General features: G+C 42.9%; 1 protein-coding gene across 1 annotated transcript; it reads right to left on the bottom strand.

Annotated features, from left to right (window-relative positions):
• Nucleotides 1–879: 879 nt before the first annotated feature.
• LOC110166067 (inner ear-specific collagen-like) lies at nucleotides 880–17,893 on the bottom strand. Its single transcript, XM_020931268.2, has 7 exons — nucleotides 17,703–17,893; nucleotides 17,174–17,355; nucleotides 9,130–9,152; nucleotides 8,674–9,046; nucleotides 6,962–7,042; nucleotides 3,150–3,230; nucleotides 880–1,778 (listed from the first exon to the last, which is right to left on the bottom strand). Exons 1-7 carry the CDS (start codon nucleotides 17,891–17,893, stop codon nucleotides 880–882), a joined length of 1,830 nt encoding a protein of 609 aa, XP_020786927.2.
• Between the last annotated feature and the right edge of the window lie 1,343 nt (nucleotides 17,894–19,236).

Here is a 19,236-nt window from a genome sequence, read left to right as displayed (position 1 = left end):
GAACTGAACAGCTGCAGGTTACAGACTGAATAGCTGCAGGTTATAGAGTGAACAGCTGCAGGTTACAGACTGAACTGAACAGCTGCAGGTTACAGACTGAACAGCTGCAGGTTACAGACTGAACTGAACAGCTGCAGGTTACAGACTGAACTGAACAGCTGCAGGTTACAGACTGAACAGCTGCAGGTTACAGACTGAACAGCTGCAGGTTACAGACTGAACTGAACAGCTGCAGGTTACAGACTGAACAGCTGCAGGTTACAGACTGAACTGAACAGCTGCAGATTACAGAGTGAACAGCTGCAGGTTACAGACTGAACTGAACAGCTGCAGGTTACAGAGTGACCAGATGCATGAGGGAGCAGGGGGGAGAATCTTAAGTCACATGCTCAGTCCTAAACTGTCCTAAACGTTCTTTTGTGGAATAATCAAGGTGCATCACATTCTTAGACTGACGGACAGACAGACACACGGACACACGGACAGGGGAGTGCGAGGCATGATTTGAGTTGATTTATTTCCACTAAGTAAATAAATATGGACATATTTATTTTGTTTTGTTGCTCAGATGAATCCCTGGATACACGGAATAGTAAATGTAATTCAAATTAATTAATAAGTAGTATTTAAAGTTTAAAAATACAAATGAAACATGGCCATAATAACAGGGAAAATAAATTAAATAATTTATGGTGGTTATGGAAATATGGTTAAAGTGGACCAAATAAAATCCCTTTGTTTACGGAAAGTGCCTTTATGATTGGTCCCTGTATTGTCTCAGCCTGGACATGAGGACTATGGACAGTCCACAGCCCTTGGAGACAAACTGAAATACGTAGATCTAAAACAATATTCCGTGTACCTGCAGAGACTTTAGTTTTATTCAAATTTTTTTGATGTCCAGGGAAATTGTAGACCGGTGACATTTTTATGGTGAGGGAAATCTCGAATCCCGCCGAAGTCACAGGTGTCTGGGGTCAGCAGCCAGCCTGAGAATGTGCTGGTCATCTCCGGGCCAGCGTACATGCCATTATTGTTACTGTCCTTGACCTGCACCCACACCATGTCCTTCGCATCTAGGTGCAACACTATCTCCTGACTCACTGTGTTTGTGTCTGTTTTCTCTGTCATCCTCACAACAGATCCAAAATTATGGAACAAGCCCACTATGAGGTGTCTCTCTTTGACAAGCAGATTAAAGGTGAAGACATAAGTGCCATTGACAGGCGCGATGTAGATACCGATTAAAGGGTTATAGTGACTATGAACATTAGAGATGATCTTGGTGAATCGGACAGGTCTTGAAGGCTCTGGGAATGGCTCGGCCAGCGCAACAGAGAAAGCTGATTGGACAGCGAGTGAGCATGGACCAGGCATCCCCGGAATCCCCATGTCTCCCGGCTCTCCTTTAAAGCCAGTTTCTCCATGAACCCCCTGTGCTCCAACATCCCCCTTCTCCCCCTTCTCTCCTGTCTCTCCTTTCGGCCCGTCTGCTCCGTCCACACCGTCGGGGCAGTCACACGGGCCTGGTGAACCTTTCTCACCTTTCAGCCCATTTAAACCATTTATTCCGTTAAGTCCTGTGTCTCCCTTATCACCTTTGACTCCTGGACCCCCCTTGGAGCCTGTAGAGCCTGGTAAACCACGGGCACCAGCTGGTCCTGGGGGGCCTTGTACACCAGGAGGTCCAATGACAATGTCACAGTGGCAAGAGCCGGGCACACCCTGAGGCCCCAGAGGTCCTGCGGGGCCATCATCTCCATCGTCTCCCTTCTCCCCTGGAAAACAAGCACAAGCCTTCAGACAGTGCACTGGTGTATGACTGTAAATCTGTACTACTGGATCTGAAATATAGTTAGATCTTTGCAGTTTGAATGTTCTTGTCTGAGAATGCACTGATAATTATAGTCGTCCCTCGCTATATCGCAGTTCACCTTTCGCGGTTTCGCTGTTTTGCGGATTTTTTGTGTGTGTGTGTGTGCAATTTTGCATGTCTTTTTTTTTTTTTTTTTTACAGCATATGAAGGCACATTATGTTCCTCCCCCTGCATCCTGATTGGATAAAGGACTGTAGACCATTGTCAATCAATCTCCTCCGTGCCATATCTCCTGTACTTTACAGAATGTGTTCAGCTGCCAAATTCAAATAAATGTTCCATCTCTAGCAGCGTGGTTCTGAAGTGCTGTATGTTTGCAAGTTTTCTCCCCGACAAAACCCACAATGTCGACGAAGAGTTCTGCACGGATGAAGGTTCCTGCGGTCACACCCAAAAGGCAGAGAAAGATGCAAACCATCACACAAAAAGAAACGCTGAAGGAAGGTAGAAGTTACGCTGCTGTGGCAGAGTCCTGCACCGGGTCGGGTCCTGGCAAATAGTTGCTGAAACGGGTGGGTTTTAACATTCTGGAATTTTAAGGGCGGGTCAGGACTAAACCAGGACTAATCTTGGACTTAAGAGAGAGAACACTGAAGCAGGGTGTCTGTAAAGCACAACTGGGTAACGGCCGAGTTTACCTCTGTGAGGTGCGGAGCTGAGCCGGTCCATTCTCATGCGGTCACCTCCAAGCCCGTCCCGACATTGAGTCCCGTTTTAGTCCTAGTTCAGTTCTGGTTTAGTTCTCCTGTTTCAGTCCTGGAATCAGTCCTAGGTTAGTCCTGGGTTAGTCCTGGTTTAATCCTGATTTAGTCTTAGTTTAGTCCATGACGTAGGCAGTGCAAATGTTTGATATAATCTCGGGTTAACGGGCGGGTGTGGTCCTGTACTACGCGGGTGCAGGTCTCCATAAATGGACCCCTGCAGGACTCTGCGCTGTAGGGCTCCATTACGGAATAAATTAATTCTTAGGTTCGTTACATAAAGAAGGGGGAAATAACAAAAGGACAAAAGCAGCAATAAGTTTTAAGAAGAGAAAGTGTCTGAGAAAAGTGTACAAAGTGTGTGCTGAGGGGTTTTACAGCCTTAAAACAGATATAATAATTGTAAAATTTAAAGCTGACTACTTCACCTATCGCAGGTTATTTTTAGAATGTAACCCCGCGATAAACGAGGGACCACTGTATATCGAAATAGTCCATCTCCTTCTGCTACCTGGAAGATGCTGTTGAGTTGTGATTAGTCCTTAGGAGCAGAGGGTGATAATGTTCATACCTTTGAATCCCATTTCGCCCTTGATCCCGGGAAGGCCGATGGGACCCGGCTGGCCCTTTTCTCCCTGGTCTCCTTTCTGACCTGACAAACAAACACACACAGATTCACAGACACAGTACAGAACCAGAAGGACGGAAGTGCACAAAACCAAAGCCATGACCCATGATGATCTTTACTTGACTCTACTTGATCCTGGAGTCTTAATTTCACAATTTTTTTCATAAACCAATATACCTTCACTGCCTCATGCCTAATTGGCTCTTTACTTCCACTCAGATTTCCAAAATAAATATTGGCTCTGGATTAGCTGCCCCAATAGGCTCTATTCACGTCACAAACCAGCAGTGTTGTGCAAGTTCACACTTTTCATGAACTAGTTCAAAGTTCAGTTTGCACATGTTCAAAGTGAACAATTCATGTTCATAGTTCACAATTTTAATTTTGAATTAGTTCAAAGTTCAGTTCATTTTATTTTTAGGTGAGATATGTAAATGAAAGGCTGCACTTATATTTCAAACTGACTTCCAGTTTACAACAACCTTATAACATATAAACTATAAGCACTATAGAGCCACATCAGCCCGTTTGAGATTATAATGTGTATAATGTGCAGCTTTGACACATTTGTCTTACAGAAACGAAACTTAAAACCACATGGCTAATATGCATAAACTGCACTGATGCATCAGCTTCTGTTGGACTAAAGGACATGACTATATGTGTTCTTTCTGTGACAGAGAGATGTCACTGCAACTTTTGGATGAGTAATTTGTAGAATGAAAATGATGAGGGCAGCTCCACTGCACATGCCAAACGCACGTATGTAGCAGCACATCCTGCACACGGAGATTTCCAAAAATGGGATCCATCCTATTTTTTGACGCTCTCCGCGAGCGTAGGTGCGTATCCCCTTGAAAATACACAGAGAGCATGGATCTATTGTTATTGTTTACCATCTGTGCAACGTGCTTCCGGAGCAGTTCTGTGTCGTGTGAAAGAGCTCGGGTCCAGAATGACTGTTCATTAATGTTTTCCCATTGAGAAACGCGGAGGCAGAGCTGCGCCCTCACGAAACCACAGCTGTGCGTCAACGCAAAGGCGGCTGCAGCAGGACGTACACACGCGGCACTGCTCTGTGTTTGTCAATGGGAAAGACGATCAAACTTGACTGGGAGCGTTTAGCCGCTTGTATCAGGTCCACAATGAAACTAAAAAGTGCGAGCAGACCTTGATACGTGACTCATCAGTTGAAAACAAATTCCGATGTTTAATTGAACCCCAACAGTGACGTACGTTGTTCATCTCATATAATTTGAACAAATTCACGTTCAAATTCTTTATTTACAAATGCGCTGCGTTCAGTTCAAAGTTCACTGAAAAATGAACGTGTTCAATGAATGCGTTCTTTTGAACTCGTTCATGCACAACACTGCAAACCAGTAAGACATCTGGAAACCTGCGATGACAACTTCCAGTGTAGTTCCCGACACTGGGCTCGCCGACCGACTGTGATAAAACCCACTGAAGTAAACGTGATCAGCTGTAAAATGAAGACTGTGTACGTATGTGCTGTTTGGAACTATCTTGAATTTGGGCCTCGTCTCTTCTAATCGCTTGTACCCAGTGCGCTCGGAGTTGTGTTTCATTGGCGAAATGATGAAAAGTGAGGTACGGTTGGAATTGTTGATGAGCCGAACATAACGGAACACTGCAATGACATGGAGATGAAGAAAACTGGACCATTTTCTCATTTTTCCATATGTGGCCCTTTAAACCTTTTAATCCGGCCCACTGAACTTGAATAAATAATAATAATAATACAGCTTGTTAATGTTTTACTTTTCCAGCAGTTCCAGCATTTCCCAATAGATGGCGCACTCTAGAAACATCGATCTTTTTGAGGTGCGGCGTTTTATGCTGCATTCATGCGGTGTCGAAAGATCCGACTTGCCATGCTGTTTTTCCGATATGAGGGAGCGTTCATGTGAAATTTCCCGCTGGTAAAGTTATTTTTCTGATCATTTCGACACTGCACGAACGCATCCTGAGAATAGCCACAACAAAATTAACTCCAGGCTTTGATGCGCTGGATAAAAAGAGACACCAACAACACTGATCCCACTGAAATCAAAAGTAAGTTTCTCTGCTGTTATGTAAAAAATTCATTTATGTGTTACATGTCATTTCCGTTAAGGTGTGAATGTACGTTGTCATTATAAACAATGCGCAAAGATGAAATATAACTCGCTCGCAGACTGGCGCGGTGGCGCTGTTCCGTCCTTGTTTTGGTCGTTGGGGACGCACATTGAACAGAAGGAGCAGGACTGTAGATCTGCGTCTCCTCACGTTTTTTAAAGGGCCCATCTCATGCAAAATAACTCTTTTCACATTGTATCTTCTCCACATAAACAAGCACAATTTGGGTTTTGGAACATCCATTACACAATAGTTATGAAATCTTACTGATTTCTTGGAGGCGTCACAGACCAGGAGCTTGGAAATGCCGACTATTGCTCATCCCCTGCCCGTCCTGAGAAAGCACAGGCTCCGCCCTCCAAACGTGACGTAGGCTCTGAGTGAGCCGCCCTTCCTCCGCCATCTCAGGGAGGGAGGGGGAGACAGGTGTGCACCCTGATAGTGGCAGGAATAAACTTTTATTCATCATGGAGATACAGCGCGTTCAGCCGCATGTGTTGGACCTGGAATCGGACGAGGACTTTGAGGAGCACGAAGCTCAAGCACCGCGTCCACATCAGCTGAACATTACTGATTGGTAAAGTATTAATAAACACTAGTAGATCAACTTATTATATCGTGTTCACTGCTGTGTAGAATAATGAGCTTATGCTGTCGCTTTTGTTTAGGTCTTCATGTGGGAATTGTCAGCCAATGCAGGGCGGGGTGGAGCGGGGAGGGGGTCGGGTGCGAAGCTCTTTCTGCTACGTCAAACGTGTCATAGGTGTCGCTGCTGCGTCATCGTTGTAGCAGCTTTACTTCGATGGCAGAAATACGCTGCAATTTGTTTAAAAAAAAAAAAACGCAGAATGAATCTAAAAACCACTTCGGCGACATATACAAGGCTCACACATCACTCTTAGAAGGTAGAAAGCTCTGAAAAGTTGATTTTGCATGAAGTGGGCCCTTTAAATAAAGACAGTGATTAGGAGACTGATGATGAAAATATCCTGAAGTATAACAAAACTTTCAGTGCTTTAAAATAGTAACTGCTAGTAATAAAAAAGCTGTATTTTATTAATTAAATTTTCTGTGTTTTAAAAGTAATTTCAGTAAACAGTAAACACCATGGGACTTGAAAGACAGATATTTTGTTATAATGCTTTGTAATGATTTTCAGTTGAAATTCAAGCACAGGTTTTCTACGTATCCCATGTTATTTTTTTCTCTCCGCTCCATCCATCTGCTCTTGGTCCGGCCTTCCGACAAATTTTAGAACCCTTTGCGGCCCACGAGCCAAAAAGTCTGCCCACCCCTGGCCTATTGTCTTCATTTGACTGGGGCCGAATGTTGTGGGTTACGTCCACTTCTTTATACAGTCTATGAGATTTACACACGCTAGTACTTAAGGAACCTGAACTTGTGAACCTCAACACTGCACAAAAAGACCCATGCCTGGTTAAACACATCTCCAGCTATGTTTACACCATTGGTTGATTAAACTAAATACAGTATTCCATTAACTAGATGTTTTCCAAATAAAAATACCACATTTTCTACTTGGAGGAGATGTCTTCCACTAATGTGCTCGGCCTCCCTACTTAGCAGAAGAGTGAAGAGTAAATATGAGGACTTACCTTTGGCCCCAAGAGCACCCGTAAATCCCCGAGGTCCTCTGAAGCCATTTAGGCCTCTCCTGCCTGGACTGCCCGGAAACCCTGAACACAAGACAGGTGAGGAAAGGTGAGTATTAAAATTTTGCATCTATGTCACAAAACTTGGTGTTTATGTCGCCACATTGGAGATCAAACTATCCATCTGGACCAACGTGTAGTATTTGTGTGCGATAAAATTTGAACTGAATAACAATGGTTTTGACCCGTGTTGCTACTGGACGTTCTGTCTTTCTATCGGATCCCGGCTGATAAAGATCGCAGACAGAGGAGGAGAGCGACACTGAGTAGAATTGTCTGTCAACATTTCATTTCTGGTGAGGGACCATCTCCACACAAACGAAGAAGGGATTTACAGTAAAAAATGAAATGATCAATACCAAAAGTATTTTTCTCGCCGGTGTACTGGCACAGAACCCACCCCCTGTCCTCACTTTCGGCGGCAAGGAATCCCCCCACCCCGGCCCTCTGTTTCCACCGTCCCGGGGTCGCTCCGGCTCTGATTTTGACCCCCGTTCTACTTCCCCTGGCTGTTATCAGGAACAGATGTGATGTTTGGTGATCAACAAAGATCTGAGGCATCCTGCTACAAAATATTTATCTGCTTCTAACCCCGTGTAGCTTTTCAGTTCTTGGTTGGTGTAGGACGACGTCGAATGAATGAAGTAGTTGTAAATATCTGGATACTAAAGGTCGGGCACAGAGCGAGCGTTGATTAGACTGACAAACGCTCCATTGGAATCAGATCGGGATCTATTCCACAACCAGGAGGAAGACTTCAGCTATATTCCTTTCTAATGACGGCTGATCTAACGAGCTGGCGATTTTGGACAGTTTTATGTCGTTTGCGCTGTTCAAAGTCGCCATGATTATATTGAAATCAACTGAATAATCCCAGTCTTGACCTCCAGTACGGTCGCCAGAACATTAAATCACGCGACTGCCACGTCACACACAAATCCTTAATAGATAAGGACAGGTGAACTGTAATTTTGTGCAATACAAAAATAAACTGAAGTGAATTGCTGAGTCTGTACAGCCACATGGTTTATTAGTCCAATGAGATTCATTTGGTCTTCCGATATTCTATGTTATTAGGTTCTTTTTTTCAGACCTAGAGTGTTATTTCATACCTGACAGTTTCGACTGCTCACTATGCTCAGGTATGAAATAACACTCTAGGTCTGAAAAAAAAAGAACCTAATAACACACATGGTTTATTATCGTTGACTTTCCTAAGATTTCATGTCGTTTTCATGAATTCATGGATAAGAACATAAATAATATTAACAAATTAACATGCATAAAAGTGAAATTCGTCATTTGTATTTGAAAACATTTGTTAAAAGATTCTAAAAGGAGACAATCTATATATCTTGTATTTGGTAACTTTCCATCTCTGAGTGTTAGTGATGGGGTGTTCGGCTCTTCTTTTATTTGGACCTGTTTATTTCAAAGAGCCATTTATGATTTGTTCATATTACAGAAGCCAAGGTGAGAAGTAATTTTATCTACAAACTCATGACCCTGACTCAGACGGGTTTAAAATGGTTCAAAGTGAGAGTAGAGTGTGTTTACCCACTGAAATGATGCTAAATAAAATGTAAATAAAACTATCAGTATAAAAAAGAAAAAGTTCTTGTCCTTTTAAGTGTGTGAGTGTGGTGTGCACTTGCCCGAAGGGCCCCGGTCCCCACGCTCTCCCTTGGGGCCCGTGGTGGACTTGCAGTGGGAGCAGAGGCAGAAGAAGGGGATCTGGTCGATGGAGATGGGTTCTGAAGAGCTGAGGATCACGTCACAGATGGAGGTGTCAGGGAACATGACGTCAGACAGGGGGATCCCGGTGTTCTCAGCCATGACCGGCAGCAGGCTCCTACCTAAGAAGTTACTGCCCTGGATCCCCTTCCCCAGCCCTTTGTTTGAGAAGTTACCACCGTTATTGAACATTTTGGTGTTGTCCGTGGCATTTTGGTTGGCTTCAGGCGGGTTATATAACATGGACGTACTGAGCACGCTCATTAACACCGGCCCCAGCAGCCTCAGCAACATCTGTGACAAACAGACAAAAACAGACCCATCAGGCTCCAGCATGTCCTGTTCACAAACCCCACTGCCCAGTCTGCACCAATTACCCCATCTACATCAATCATGGCTCCTGATAACAAGGAAAAACACATGAGCTAATATCCCTCTAGTCACACACAAAAAAGTAAATAAATAAATAAAATAAATAATCTAATTTCAAACTAACTAACATAAACTACTGTATAATTACATTCTTTTAAAGGGCTCATATTCCGCTGTTTTCTGATGTTTTTTATACTGACATTTCCTCATCACAAACATACCTGCAGTTTTATTTTGTTTCATTCACACATGTTTCACACAAACCCTGTATATTACGGTTGAGCTCTTTTCTCAGATTGAAAACGCTGTTCCACTTTGTGATGTCACTGAAGCTACATCTTATTGTTTTAGCCGCGTTGAAACTTCTTACTTCTTGGTGCCTCAACAGATGCTGGAGACTTTCTGCGGTAATTTTAACTTAACATATGGTTATTCTAATACTAGTACTGTTGAGTTGTAAAGCTCAGTTGAGGCTATACCTGTAAACTGTGACATCACAAGGTGGAACAGAGCATTTTGAGCTTTGGCGATGCACACAGTCTAATAATACAGGATTATTCAAACATTTGTAAATGAAACAAAACACAACAGGTATGTTTTTTTTACAGTGGTGGAAGAAATCTAAAAAATCTACTTGACAAAAATATTAAAGCTCCAGTTTTAGAATGTACTGAGCCAAACTGCGCCCACCGCCATCACTCACGCACACACCACATTCATACTAGACAATGTGGGTGAAGTGCCTTGCCTAAAGACACAAGAACAGTTTTTGCGCCTGGTGCCCTACTGTTGCACCTGATTTTCCCAGGTCTCCCATCCAAGTACAAACCAGTTCAGGCTTTACTTAGATTCTGAGAGGTCAAACAACTAAATCAATTGTTTCTTTTAGCTGTTTTTATTTTTATTTGTATATTTTCGTTTGGTGAAATTATGAACTTAAAACCCCTCAGCCTTCTCAAATATACTTTTACCTTTCAGTCCAGTTCAAAAATGTAGTGGAGTAGAAAGTACAGGCGTCTTCTTTCAGTGTATGTAGTGTAGTAAAAGTGAAAATTTTGCGTTTAAATCGACTTAAGTAAAGCGCCGGGGTCTCATTTATAAAAGTTAACGTAAAAAAGTAAGTGAGTACGTACAGACAAATGTCCGCAAACTTTCCTCAGACTTCTGTCTCATCTCTGACAACCCACACAAACTTCAGACGTTTTGGACCAGGCCACTCATGTCGGCGTTAAGTTTTCTTTTTGTAGATCACAAACCTTTAAGCTTCCGGACTAAATGTTCCCAGAGCGCCGCGGCCTGTCTCTGATGACTGTATTGTTGTTGAGGTTTTCGTGATGGTCCACTCCTTCACGAACGGCCCGACCTCGTTTTGCTCGAAGATCGTTTACAGTGTATTGTTTTGTCCGGACGAGGTTTGGTTCAATCACTCTTTACAGTGCCTTTGTCAACTCACAAGGGGCTTCACAATGTAAGACAATCTGTGGGCGAAGTCTATGCCCTCAATAACAACATCTCCCTCTGCTTTTCACGGGTTCGATACAAAAGACGCATTAGTTTGGTGGCAACATGTTGAGAAGAAATATGGAATTAACATTAAAGCGAACTTGCTTTTGTTTACAACTCGCCCAAGACAAAACACACTCTTTTCAAAGTCAGTTTTGGAAAGTCGGTATTCCAACTTCTCGCAAAGACTTCGATTGATTCCTTCGATTTATTCCAGCGCACAACTACACTCAAAAATCTTTCTTCGTAAACTCCGACAATCAAAGAATTTCAGATGGTTTTGATCAGTTGTAATCGAAGTATTATGAAATGCATGTACACATCTATATTTACATTTTGGTTCTAATTGTCGCGCTCGATCTGGTTGGTCGGAAACTCACCTTGGTGCCGTGCGTCTGAGCTCCAGTCCCGTGCGAATGAATGAATAGCTTCGCCGTTTTCGCAGACCTTTTATAGACCTCGCCCAGATCTTGTCCTGGTTTCTGCTCGGTTTCTTTCCCCAGACAAAGAGGAGCAGATCAGGTGGGACGGTGCTCTTTGTGCTCCACCAGCGCAGCGCCTGACCCGAGTCTATCCTTACATCTCTGAGCCCATCTCTCTCCACCATCTCAAAATCAGAGAAAGTTCATGTGACCGGGCCAAGTTCAAGTTTGTTCTGTCCATTGCTCAACACTTCTCCAGTCAGTAGACCAGAGGTACACATATTTACTCAAGTATAATCAGTGTTGGGGAGTAACAGATTACATGTACCGGAGTTATGTAATCAGAGTACAAATTAAGAGTAACTGTATTCAGTTTTTTTTTTTTTTTTTTTTTTCTCAGTAATTCCACTCATTGCCGGGCACTAAACCAGGTCTAAAACCAGGTCTAAAACCAGGTCTAAACTAGGTCTAAACCAGGACTAAACAAGGTCTAAACCAGGACTAAACCAGGACTAAACCAGGTCCAAACCAGATCTAAACCAGGACTAAACCAGGTCTAAACCAGGACTAAACCAGGACTAAACCAGGTCCAAACCAGATCTAAACCAGGTCTAAACCAGGTCTAAACCAGGACTAAACCAGGACTAAGCCAGGTCTAAACCAGGACTAAACCAGGACTAAACCAGGTCTAAAACCAGGTCTAAACCAGGTCTAAACCAGGGGAGTCTAAACCAGGTCTAAACCAGGACTAAACCAGGACTAAACCAGGTCTAAACCAGGTCTAAACCAGGTCTAAACCAGATCTAAACCAGGTCTAAACCAGGACTAAACCAGGAGTGAACCAGGACTAAACCAAGACTAAACCAGGACTAAATCATGCTGCACGGACCATGTCTCCTCCTCTTCTGTAAATAACATTTTTATTACGGTTCAGTAAAGTTTGGGCTTTTTATTTTCTTTTAGCAGATAAAACATCTTATGTGAAGATTTCCTCATCTTTGCTTCTCTACAGCAAATCAAGTAATCACAAGTATTCAGATTATATTACTCACTTTAAGTAATTTAATAGATTACATTACAAACTACATTTTGGGGTATGTAATCTGTAATCTGTAGGGGAATACATTTTAAAAGTCACCTTCCCAACACTGATTGTTATTACTACATTGTGCTTCTTGGAGTAATTTTTAGTCTTATATTTTAATATATCGTACAGTGTAACTCAAGAGTGTAGGTTTGCTCAGGGACGGTGAGGACATGTCACAACCAACATTTGGGGAAGACAAAATAGTCTCTACCAATACGTTTTAGTTCACATTTACTTTATTGGTAAATTAGTTCTGAGATGTGTTCAGTGATATGACGACTGCTGCTGTTTCATTGGCTGCAACAGAGTGATGTCATTTGTGGAGCCAGGAGCCTAAACTGGGGAAGCGGCAGGACAGGGCCGCACCTGAACATGTCGTCTTGAGCAGGCGTGAGTGAAGACGCCGCACCAAACTTTGAAAAACTTCTCAAAAGGAACTTACTCGGCTTCATCTTCAATTAAACTCGTCTTATCATGAGTCGCCGCGGAAAAAGAGCGACTATCACCACAAGTGCACCTCCCAAACAAACGGAGCCCTACTCGTGCCGGACTCTACTGACAATATTCCGTGGAAAAATGTACGGACATGACCTCACAAATATCTCACCACCGACAAGCAAAGGGAAATCTGCTACAAACTTCTACATCGCTGTTATCTGCTAAAGAATCATCTTAGAAGGACAATGGACACAAACTGAAAAATGAAACCACCTCCCACTTATTTTGGACCTGCCCAGACTCTGTGTGTTTTTGGAAAGAATTAATAAAACATAAACGCAACTTCTTCTCCCATTTGACCCTTTCTTATAAAGACGTGCTGTTTGGTTTTTGCAGTATATTATATAATATTATATAATTCATCAGCTGGTTTCATGGGGGGGGGGGGGGGCGCTTCCTCTTCTCACCATGAGTCTACAAGAGACAAAAGTGTATGTTGATAATATGAAATGATGAACATTTGTGTTTCTCGCAGCATTTCTTTAGATATGATGTCTCACTTTTGGGCCCGGTCAAGTAGAAGTAAACAACAAGGCTAAAAATTCAAGTTAATGCATCTGATATAAAAATGTATTGAACAGATACATATGTACTCTAGTTTATGAAACTGTTTACCTTTTTTCTGTATCATTTTTGGTTCTAAAGTTACATACGTTTTAAACAGACCATGTATGAAACATGGAACAAAAATTATTTCCCAAATTTCAAAGACCCAAAAATCATGTAAATAAATGGATGTATTTCATCATATCTTGTGTTATTCCATCTTTGAACTGTTGGAACATGAATTTTTTTTTTTATGTATTTAAAATGATAAAAATTTGCTTGGAAGGACTGACATATTTTATAGAAATATTTTCCTTTCATTTTGAAGTAATATTAAAGTGTTTGGAAGAAAAAAGTTGACAAATGATGTAAAATCCTGCACCTTCTACTTGTTTGCACAATTTTCCCTCTGTTACTTTTCCCTCCGTTACCATGAACTTTCTTAATAAAAAATCTCATGACTCAAAAAGTAAGAGGTTTTTCAACCTAATCTTGTACCATATGGTAGAAAACTATATGAAGCAAATATTCAAACCAGTTTGTTAAGGATATGTAAGTGAGAACCAAGAGTTATCACTGTTTGGATTTATTGCCCAAAAAGTGCTGCATATTTCATTCCCTCCGTTACTAAGTAACTAAGAGTTTTTAAATTTTTTGTCCACAACTTGAAAGAATATCACAGGTTTAACTTGACCCTGTTGGAGTGTAACTCTTTCCTACATTCTGATACTTTACTTATTTCAATAGTCCCTCTAGTTTCTGAATAAGAGACATTTGAATGTCAAGAATCTGCCCCTGTTTCCCTCCATTACTGCTTGACTGGACCCTTTTGTATCTATTCATCGAAAATATCAGATTTTGTGTGTCATGCAGTGTCTATAAAAGTGTGTTAGGGGAGTCAGTGTTTCAGATTCTTGCAGATAAAACCTGAAACAGTTTTCCTGAACATGTGAGACAGACTCTACTTTGACGCTATTAAATCCAGGCTCAAAACGGTTCTGTTTAGCTGCAAATGACTGAATGGTTTTCATTTTTCATTCCTCACTCTTCTCTCTAATTTAATCTCTCTCTCTTTTAATTTTATGATGATTATTTATGTTTTGATTTGTTTTTATTATGGTTTTAATGTATTTCTTATTCTGTAAAGCACTTTGAATTACTTAGTGTATGAATTGTGCAATACAAATAAACTTGCCTTGCTTTGTTGTGTAACTTTTCTGGTGGAGGGTCCGCTACCTGCTGGTCTCCACGGACACGTGATCGCGACATTGTGTCACGATGGTGTATAGGTAAGTGAAAGTAAGGACATCCTGAGGGCAATTCTGGGGCAATGCTGTGTGGAGTTGGCATCTTCTCCCTGTTCCTGTGTAGGTTTCTTCCTGGTGCTCTGGTTTCCCCAAGTATTAAAACAATAGCGTGTCCTCTGGGGCCAGAAGATATTTAATCCCTGCAGGACTATTCTGGTTAAATAAAGGTAAATAAACACTGTACATAGATATGCTTTGTCTGGAATGTTCCACAGTATGATAATGAACATGTCTTTCCCAGTGAAGGATACACCAGTCGGCTGAATAACAGTAACCACGCTGGCGACACCTAGTTTCATTTCTCTCCAGCGACTACGTCAGAAATTGGAATACACTAAGTTTGCGCACCGGCCAATTAGTGAAGAGCTGTGAGGCCATGATTTCAAATTCAAGTGCCTGTCTGGGTCCCTTTTGTGGTCCAACACAACAGTAAACAAAGCATTAACTTCTTGGGTTCTTTTTAAAGACAATACAGTAAGTGTATTTACCTTGTTGACATGTTTTGGCTGCTGCTGCAAGCCATCTTCAGAACTGTCATCGATGTTGGAAATCAGGAAACGAGGCACGGACAGCATTAACCGTGATGACGGCGCGTTCCTCCTTTCACACACCTGGGACACCCTCCTCCAGAAAACATCGGGCAACAGGAGACGTGGTCAGTCTGAGCGACCTGTCAGCTCCATCAGGCTGACCACGCCTACAGGAAGTAACAACAGCAGATATACGAGACGTCACTGGGGACAGTTCTGAAGATGCAGCAGCAGCAGCCGAAACATGTCAACAAAGTAAATACACTTTACTGTATGGTCTTTAAAAAGAACCCAAAAAGTTAAAGTACATAAGAAGACAAAATGAACATCTTTGGTTTAGTAAACAAAGTGGTCGAGATGGATGTAGACGAAGACAGACATTCTGTGTTGGCAACGATTCTCGAGATTGAGGATTTAAAGCCGGAACAAAGAGAATGTTTGGTGAATTTTATCAAGGGGAAAGACATTATTGTCCTTTTTCCTACAGGGTTTGGCCCATTACATACGTCACGACCAAATAGCAGCGATTGGTTAAATAAAATAAAAAAGTACCCGCCTACCGTCGAACGAATCCTAATGCTGCAAGGTTAGACAGTTTCCACGAAGTGAAACCGGCTGCTGAATCAGGCTAGAGTAACAGGTCAGATCTGTGGAAAGTCAGGGTAGTTTTAAATGCTATACTGTCGAACATTTCAGATAAAGTAATAATATCTCAGTGGAGACAAGTAGGTGGCAGATCAGAAAAGTTAGATGGTGCACCTAAAATGTTTCCAATTACATTCATTTCTCAATCAGGCAGAGCATTTCTCAGTTACTCAATTGCACTTCAGTTGCTGTTTACTCAAATCCTGTATTTGTAGGCCAACTTTGACTTGAGTCAGTTTGACGTAACAGAACTCCCACTTGGGAACATTTTGGCACATTTCTGCCACATCAGCAGCAGACCAACATAGAAACATCTCTGCAGATTATCTGACAGATAACACCCACAACAATTCAGCATGGTACTAGATATGTATCATACAATGCGTAGCACTTACTAAATTACACAGATTCCCATATAGATTTCTTAATGATCCATGCATTTATTCTCAAATCACAGCACATAAACTTCCAGAACAGTAGGCTCATGTGTCAGCTACCCTACTTCCATCTGGTTTGAACAACTCACGGGGGAGGGCATCGGCACTGGCAGCTCCACAGATCAGGCTGTTCACGACCAGAACCAGTAGTGGAAGGAAAATACCTCCTCACCTCTTCTCTTAAAACCACATCAGTGTTTAAGTGTTTCTACTCCACTATAAGAACTCAACCTACAAAAGAAAAAGCTCAGCGGAAAGTCAACAGACAGAGGGCGTTGGTTATTGACCAATGACTCTTTCACTGTTTGATTTCTGTTTGTTAAATCATCTCTCTTGTGCAGCCTGAGGCTGTTGCTGTGATTTTGGATAAAAGAAAAATACACTGAATTGCTTGTCATGTCAGTGTATCTCTTTATATTTAGACAGTTATTTATTTACTTTGAATTTAGCCATGAGGACAACGTCATCTGCAAACAACAGAGGTGAGATCCTGTTGTACCCCCCAGCCCCTCATGTCTGAAGAACAGAACCAGTGGGTGACAAAGGGCAGTCCTAACCCGAGTTTTCATCATAGATGCAGAACACAAACGTGTGCTTTGTGGATCTAGAGAAAGTAAGTTTTTAGTGATATAGCCTTTTTCACAGACATATGTCACAAAGACGCTTTACAGATCATTATTCATTAACTCCATACCAGGTGGTGGTAAGCAGCCACTGTAGCCACAGCTGCCCTGGGGCAGACAGAAGCTGACAGAAGCGAGGCTGCCAAACTGCACCATCGGTCCCTCTGACCACCACCATCACTCAGGCGCACACAACACTTTCGCCAATGTGGGTGAAGTGCCTTGCCTAAGGACACAATGACAATTTTTGCGACTGGTGCCCCACTGTGACACCTGATGTCCCCAGTGTCCTCCGTCCAAGTACTAACCAGGCCCAGCCTTGCTTAGCTTCTGAGATCTGACGGGATCAGGCTTTGACAAGCTGGTATGGCCAGAGAGCAGTCTACATGTCCCTCGTGTCCTGTGTGGGGGCTCAGGGAGTATAGAGTCCAAGGCCCTTGGCTTCTTGTACCTGCTCCTCCACGTGGGGAGGAACCAGCTGAGGGGAGGGCATCTGTTCTGGTTGAATGCTGGACACCTGTTTTAGGAGGTGGGACATGCTCGGCTGGCCTGGGAGTCCACCCGGAGGAGCTGGTATGGGTGGACACCCAAATCTGGGAGTCTCTGCTTAGACTGCTGCCTCCATGACCCAGCCTCAGATCAAGCAGAAGAAAGTACAGGAGTGAGAGTGATGATGTGTTCAGATGTTCAGATAATGGGCGGAGCTCCTGACACTCAGATCCTGTGAGCTTTAGCCCGTAACTCAAACCTGAGCCATGTGACGTCTTTGTGTGGGAATTACATCTGAGTCACCCAATCCAAGAGATAATCCTATCACAGATCTATACACGGATCATCCAGACTGGCTCCCATCATGATGATACATGTTAAACTAAAAACATTTACTACAGATTACTCCAGAAGCAATTTACAGTCATACTGGTTCCTTCAAAACATCTTTAAGTGGTAGTTTCCTGTTTTCAGTGTGTGTGTGGTCTCACCCTTTAGCTCGAGGCCATGTTCCATACATCTCATTGTCTGGGTCAAAGAGCTCATTTGTCTTGTATAAATAAGAGCTTTGGTGGAGTTGTAAAGAAGGGGCTCCCCCGATCCACGAGTGTTCCTGCCTCTGTGTGAGATGCTTGTCCCAGGCAGGTGAACCCTGGGCAGTGAGCAGCCCTGGCACCTGCATGGTCAGGTGTGTGTCTGTGATCTCAGCTTCTGTCATTTAATAGTTTGGACAGTGTTTGACCGGTGTGTAGAAGAGTAAACATGGCTGGATGTTGGTTGATCTCCAGTGTAAAATGTGGAGTTTGATTCTGTCATGTCTTCATCCTCACAACCAAAGCTACTGTGTGTGAGTAGCTGTTACTTTGATACATCATAGTATAAATTCAAGATATTTGAGTCTATACTGGTAGATTCTAGCTCTCTTTGTTCCCTGCTCATTGTTTTGTATCCATAAAGCACTGGATTAGTATGTGGGAGGGGGTTCAGATGGTTTCACAAGGTGCAGAAAATGCTGTAGAGACACAACATTTACATGTTCTATGCACTAGTGCTGGAAATACAAGGCTGTTTTATATAGGACTAAAGCTTTATCAGAGCGAGTGGACACGAGCCACCCTGTGGGCTCCAGAGGGGACACACCTCCTGTGAATGGACCTCACTCTGGTGTTTGTGCTGTATCCATAGTGAAACAGTCAACAGCATTAGTGCGAAAAGCAGAAGCCACATGTGACTCGTTGAGCTAAAGTCCAGGATTAGTGAGAGTTTAGTCCTGTTCCCATCACAATGATCATGTTCTATCAAAGAGTCTCAGGAGAACTGTAGACAGGTAGCCCCCTCCCACCCCTCTGTCCCACTGCTCTGTGTGTGTGTGTGTGTGTGTGTGTGTGGAAACCAGGACACGTATTAAGGGCAACGCATTCACAGCCCAGCGCTTTTGTGGCTGCTCCGGTGCTCCTTTGTGCAGTGTTACTTGTTTGCACTTCTCGGTATAAAAGCTGGATATGGGCCATAAAGACGAGCGTCTCTGGTGTCAGGAGCAGCAGAACAGGGAGTGTGCTTTACACAAACACCACAACACAATAATAATAATAATGCATCAGTTTTATATAGCACTGTTCTGGGTACTGAGAGACGCTTTACAGATCATTTTTCATTCACTCTGCACTCGGTGGTGGTGAGCTGCTTTTGTGGCCACAGCTGCCCTGGGGCCATAGTACTGATCTGTACCATTGTCCCCTCCGACCACCACACCACGTTCACACTAAGCAATGTGGGTGAAGTGCCTTGCCCAAGGACACAACAACAGTTTTTGCAACTGGCGCCCCACCTGATTTTCCCAGTGGTCTCCCATCCAAGTGCTGACCAGGACCGGCCTCGGTCAGCTTCTGAGATCTGACAGGATCAGGCCTTGACCACAAACACAACAGCAGCACAACATAAAAACTCAAACACAACGCAACAACACACAAACACAAGAGCAACACAAGACAACACAAAACAACTGTATCCACTTTGTCTTCTCTG

Source organism: Boleophthalmus pectinirostris, unplaced genomic scaffold (genome assembly GCF_026225935.1).
Source record: "Boleophthalmus pectinirostris isolate CB_2022bp ecotype Guang Dong unplaced genomic scaffold, ASM2622593v1 HiC_scaffold_16, whole genome shotgun sequence".
Classification (NCBI taxonomy): domain Eukaryota; kingdom Metazoa; phylum Chordata; class Actinopteri; order Gobiiformes; family Gobiidae; genus Boleophthalmus; species Boleophthalmus pectinirostris.
The sequence above is the reverse complement of the archived record's forward strand: the minus strand, read 5'-3'. Positions and strand labels throughout refer to the sequence as shown.

Excerpts from the sequence above, each read along its gene's own strand:
- LOC110166067 (XM_020931268.2), bottom strand. The coding sequence starts at position 17,893 with ATGCAGGTGCCAGGGCTGCTCACTGCCCAGGGTTCACCTGCCTGGGAC. Across the intron at positions 17,356-17,702 it reads ACATGGCCTCGAGCTAAAGG|GCTGGGTCATGGAGGCAGCA; the intron begins GTGAGACCACAC and ends GCTTGATCTGAG. Across the intron at positions 9,153-17,173 it reads CTCCCCACGTGGAGGAGCAG|GAGCCATGATTGATGTAGAT; the intron begins GTACAAGAAGCC and ends CCTTGTTATCAG.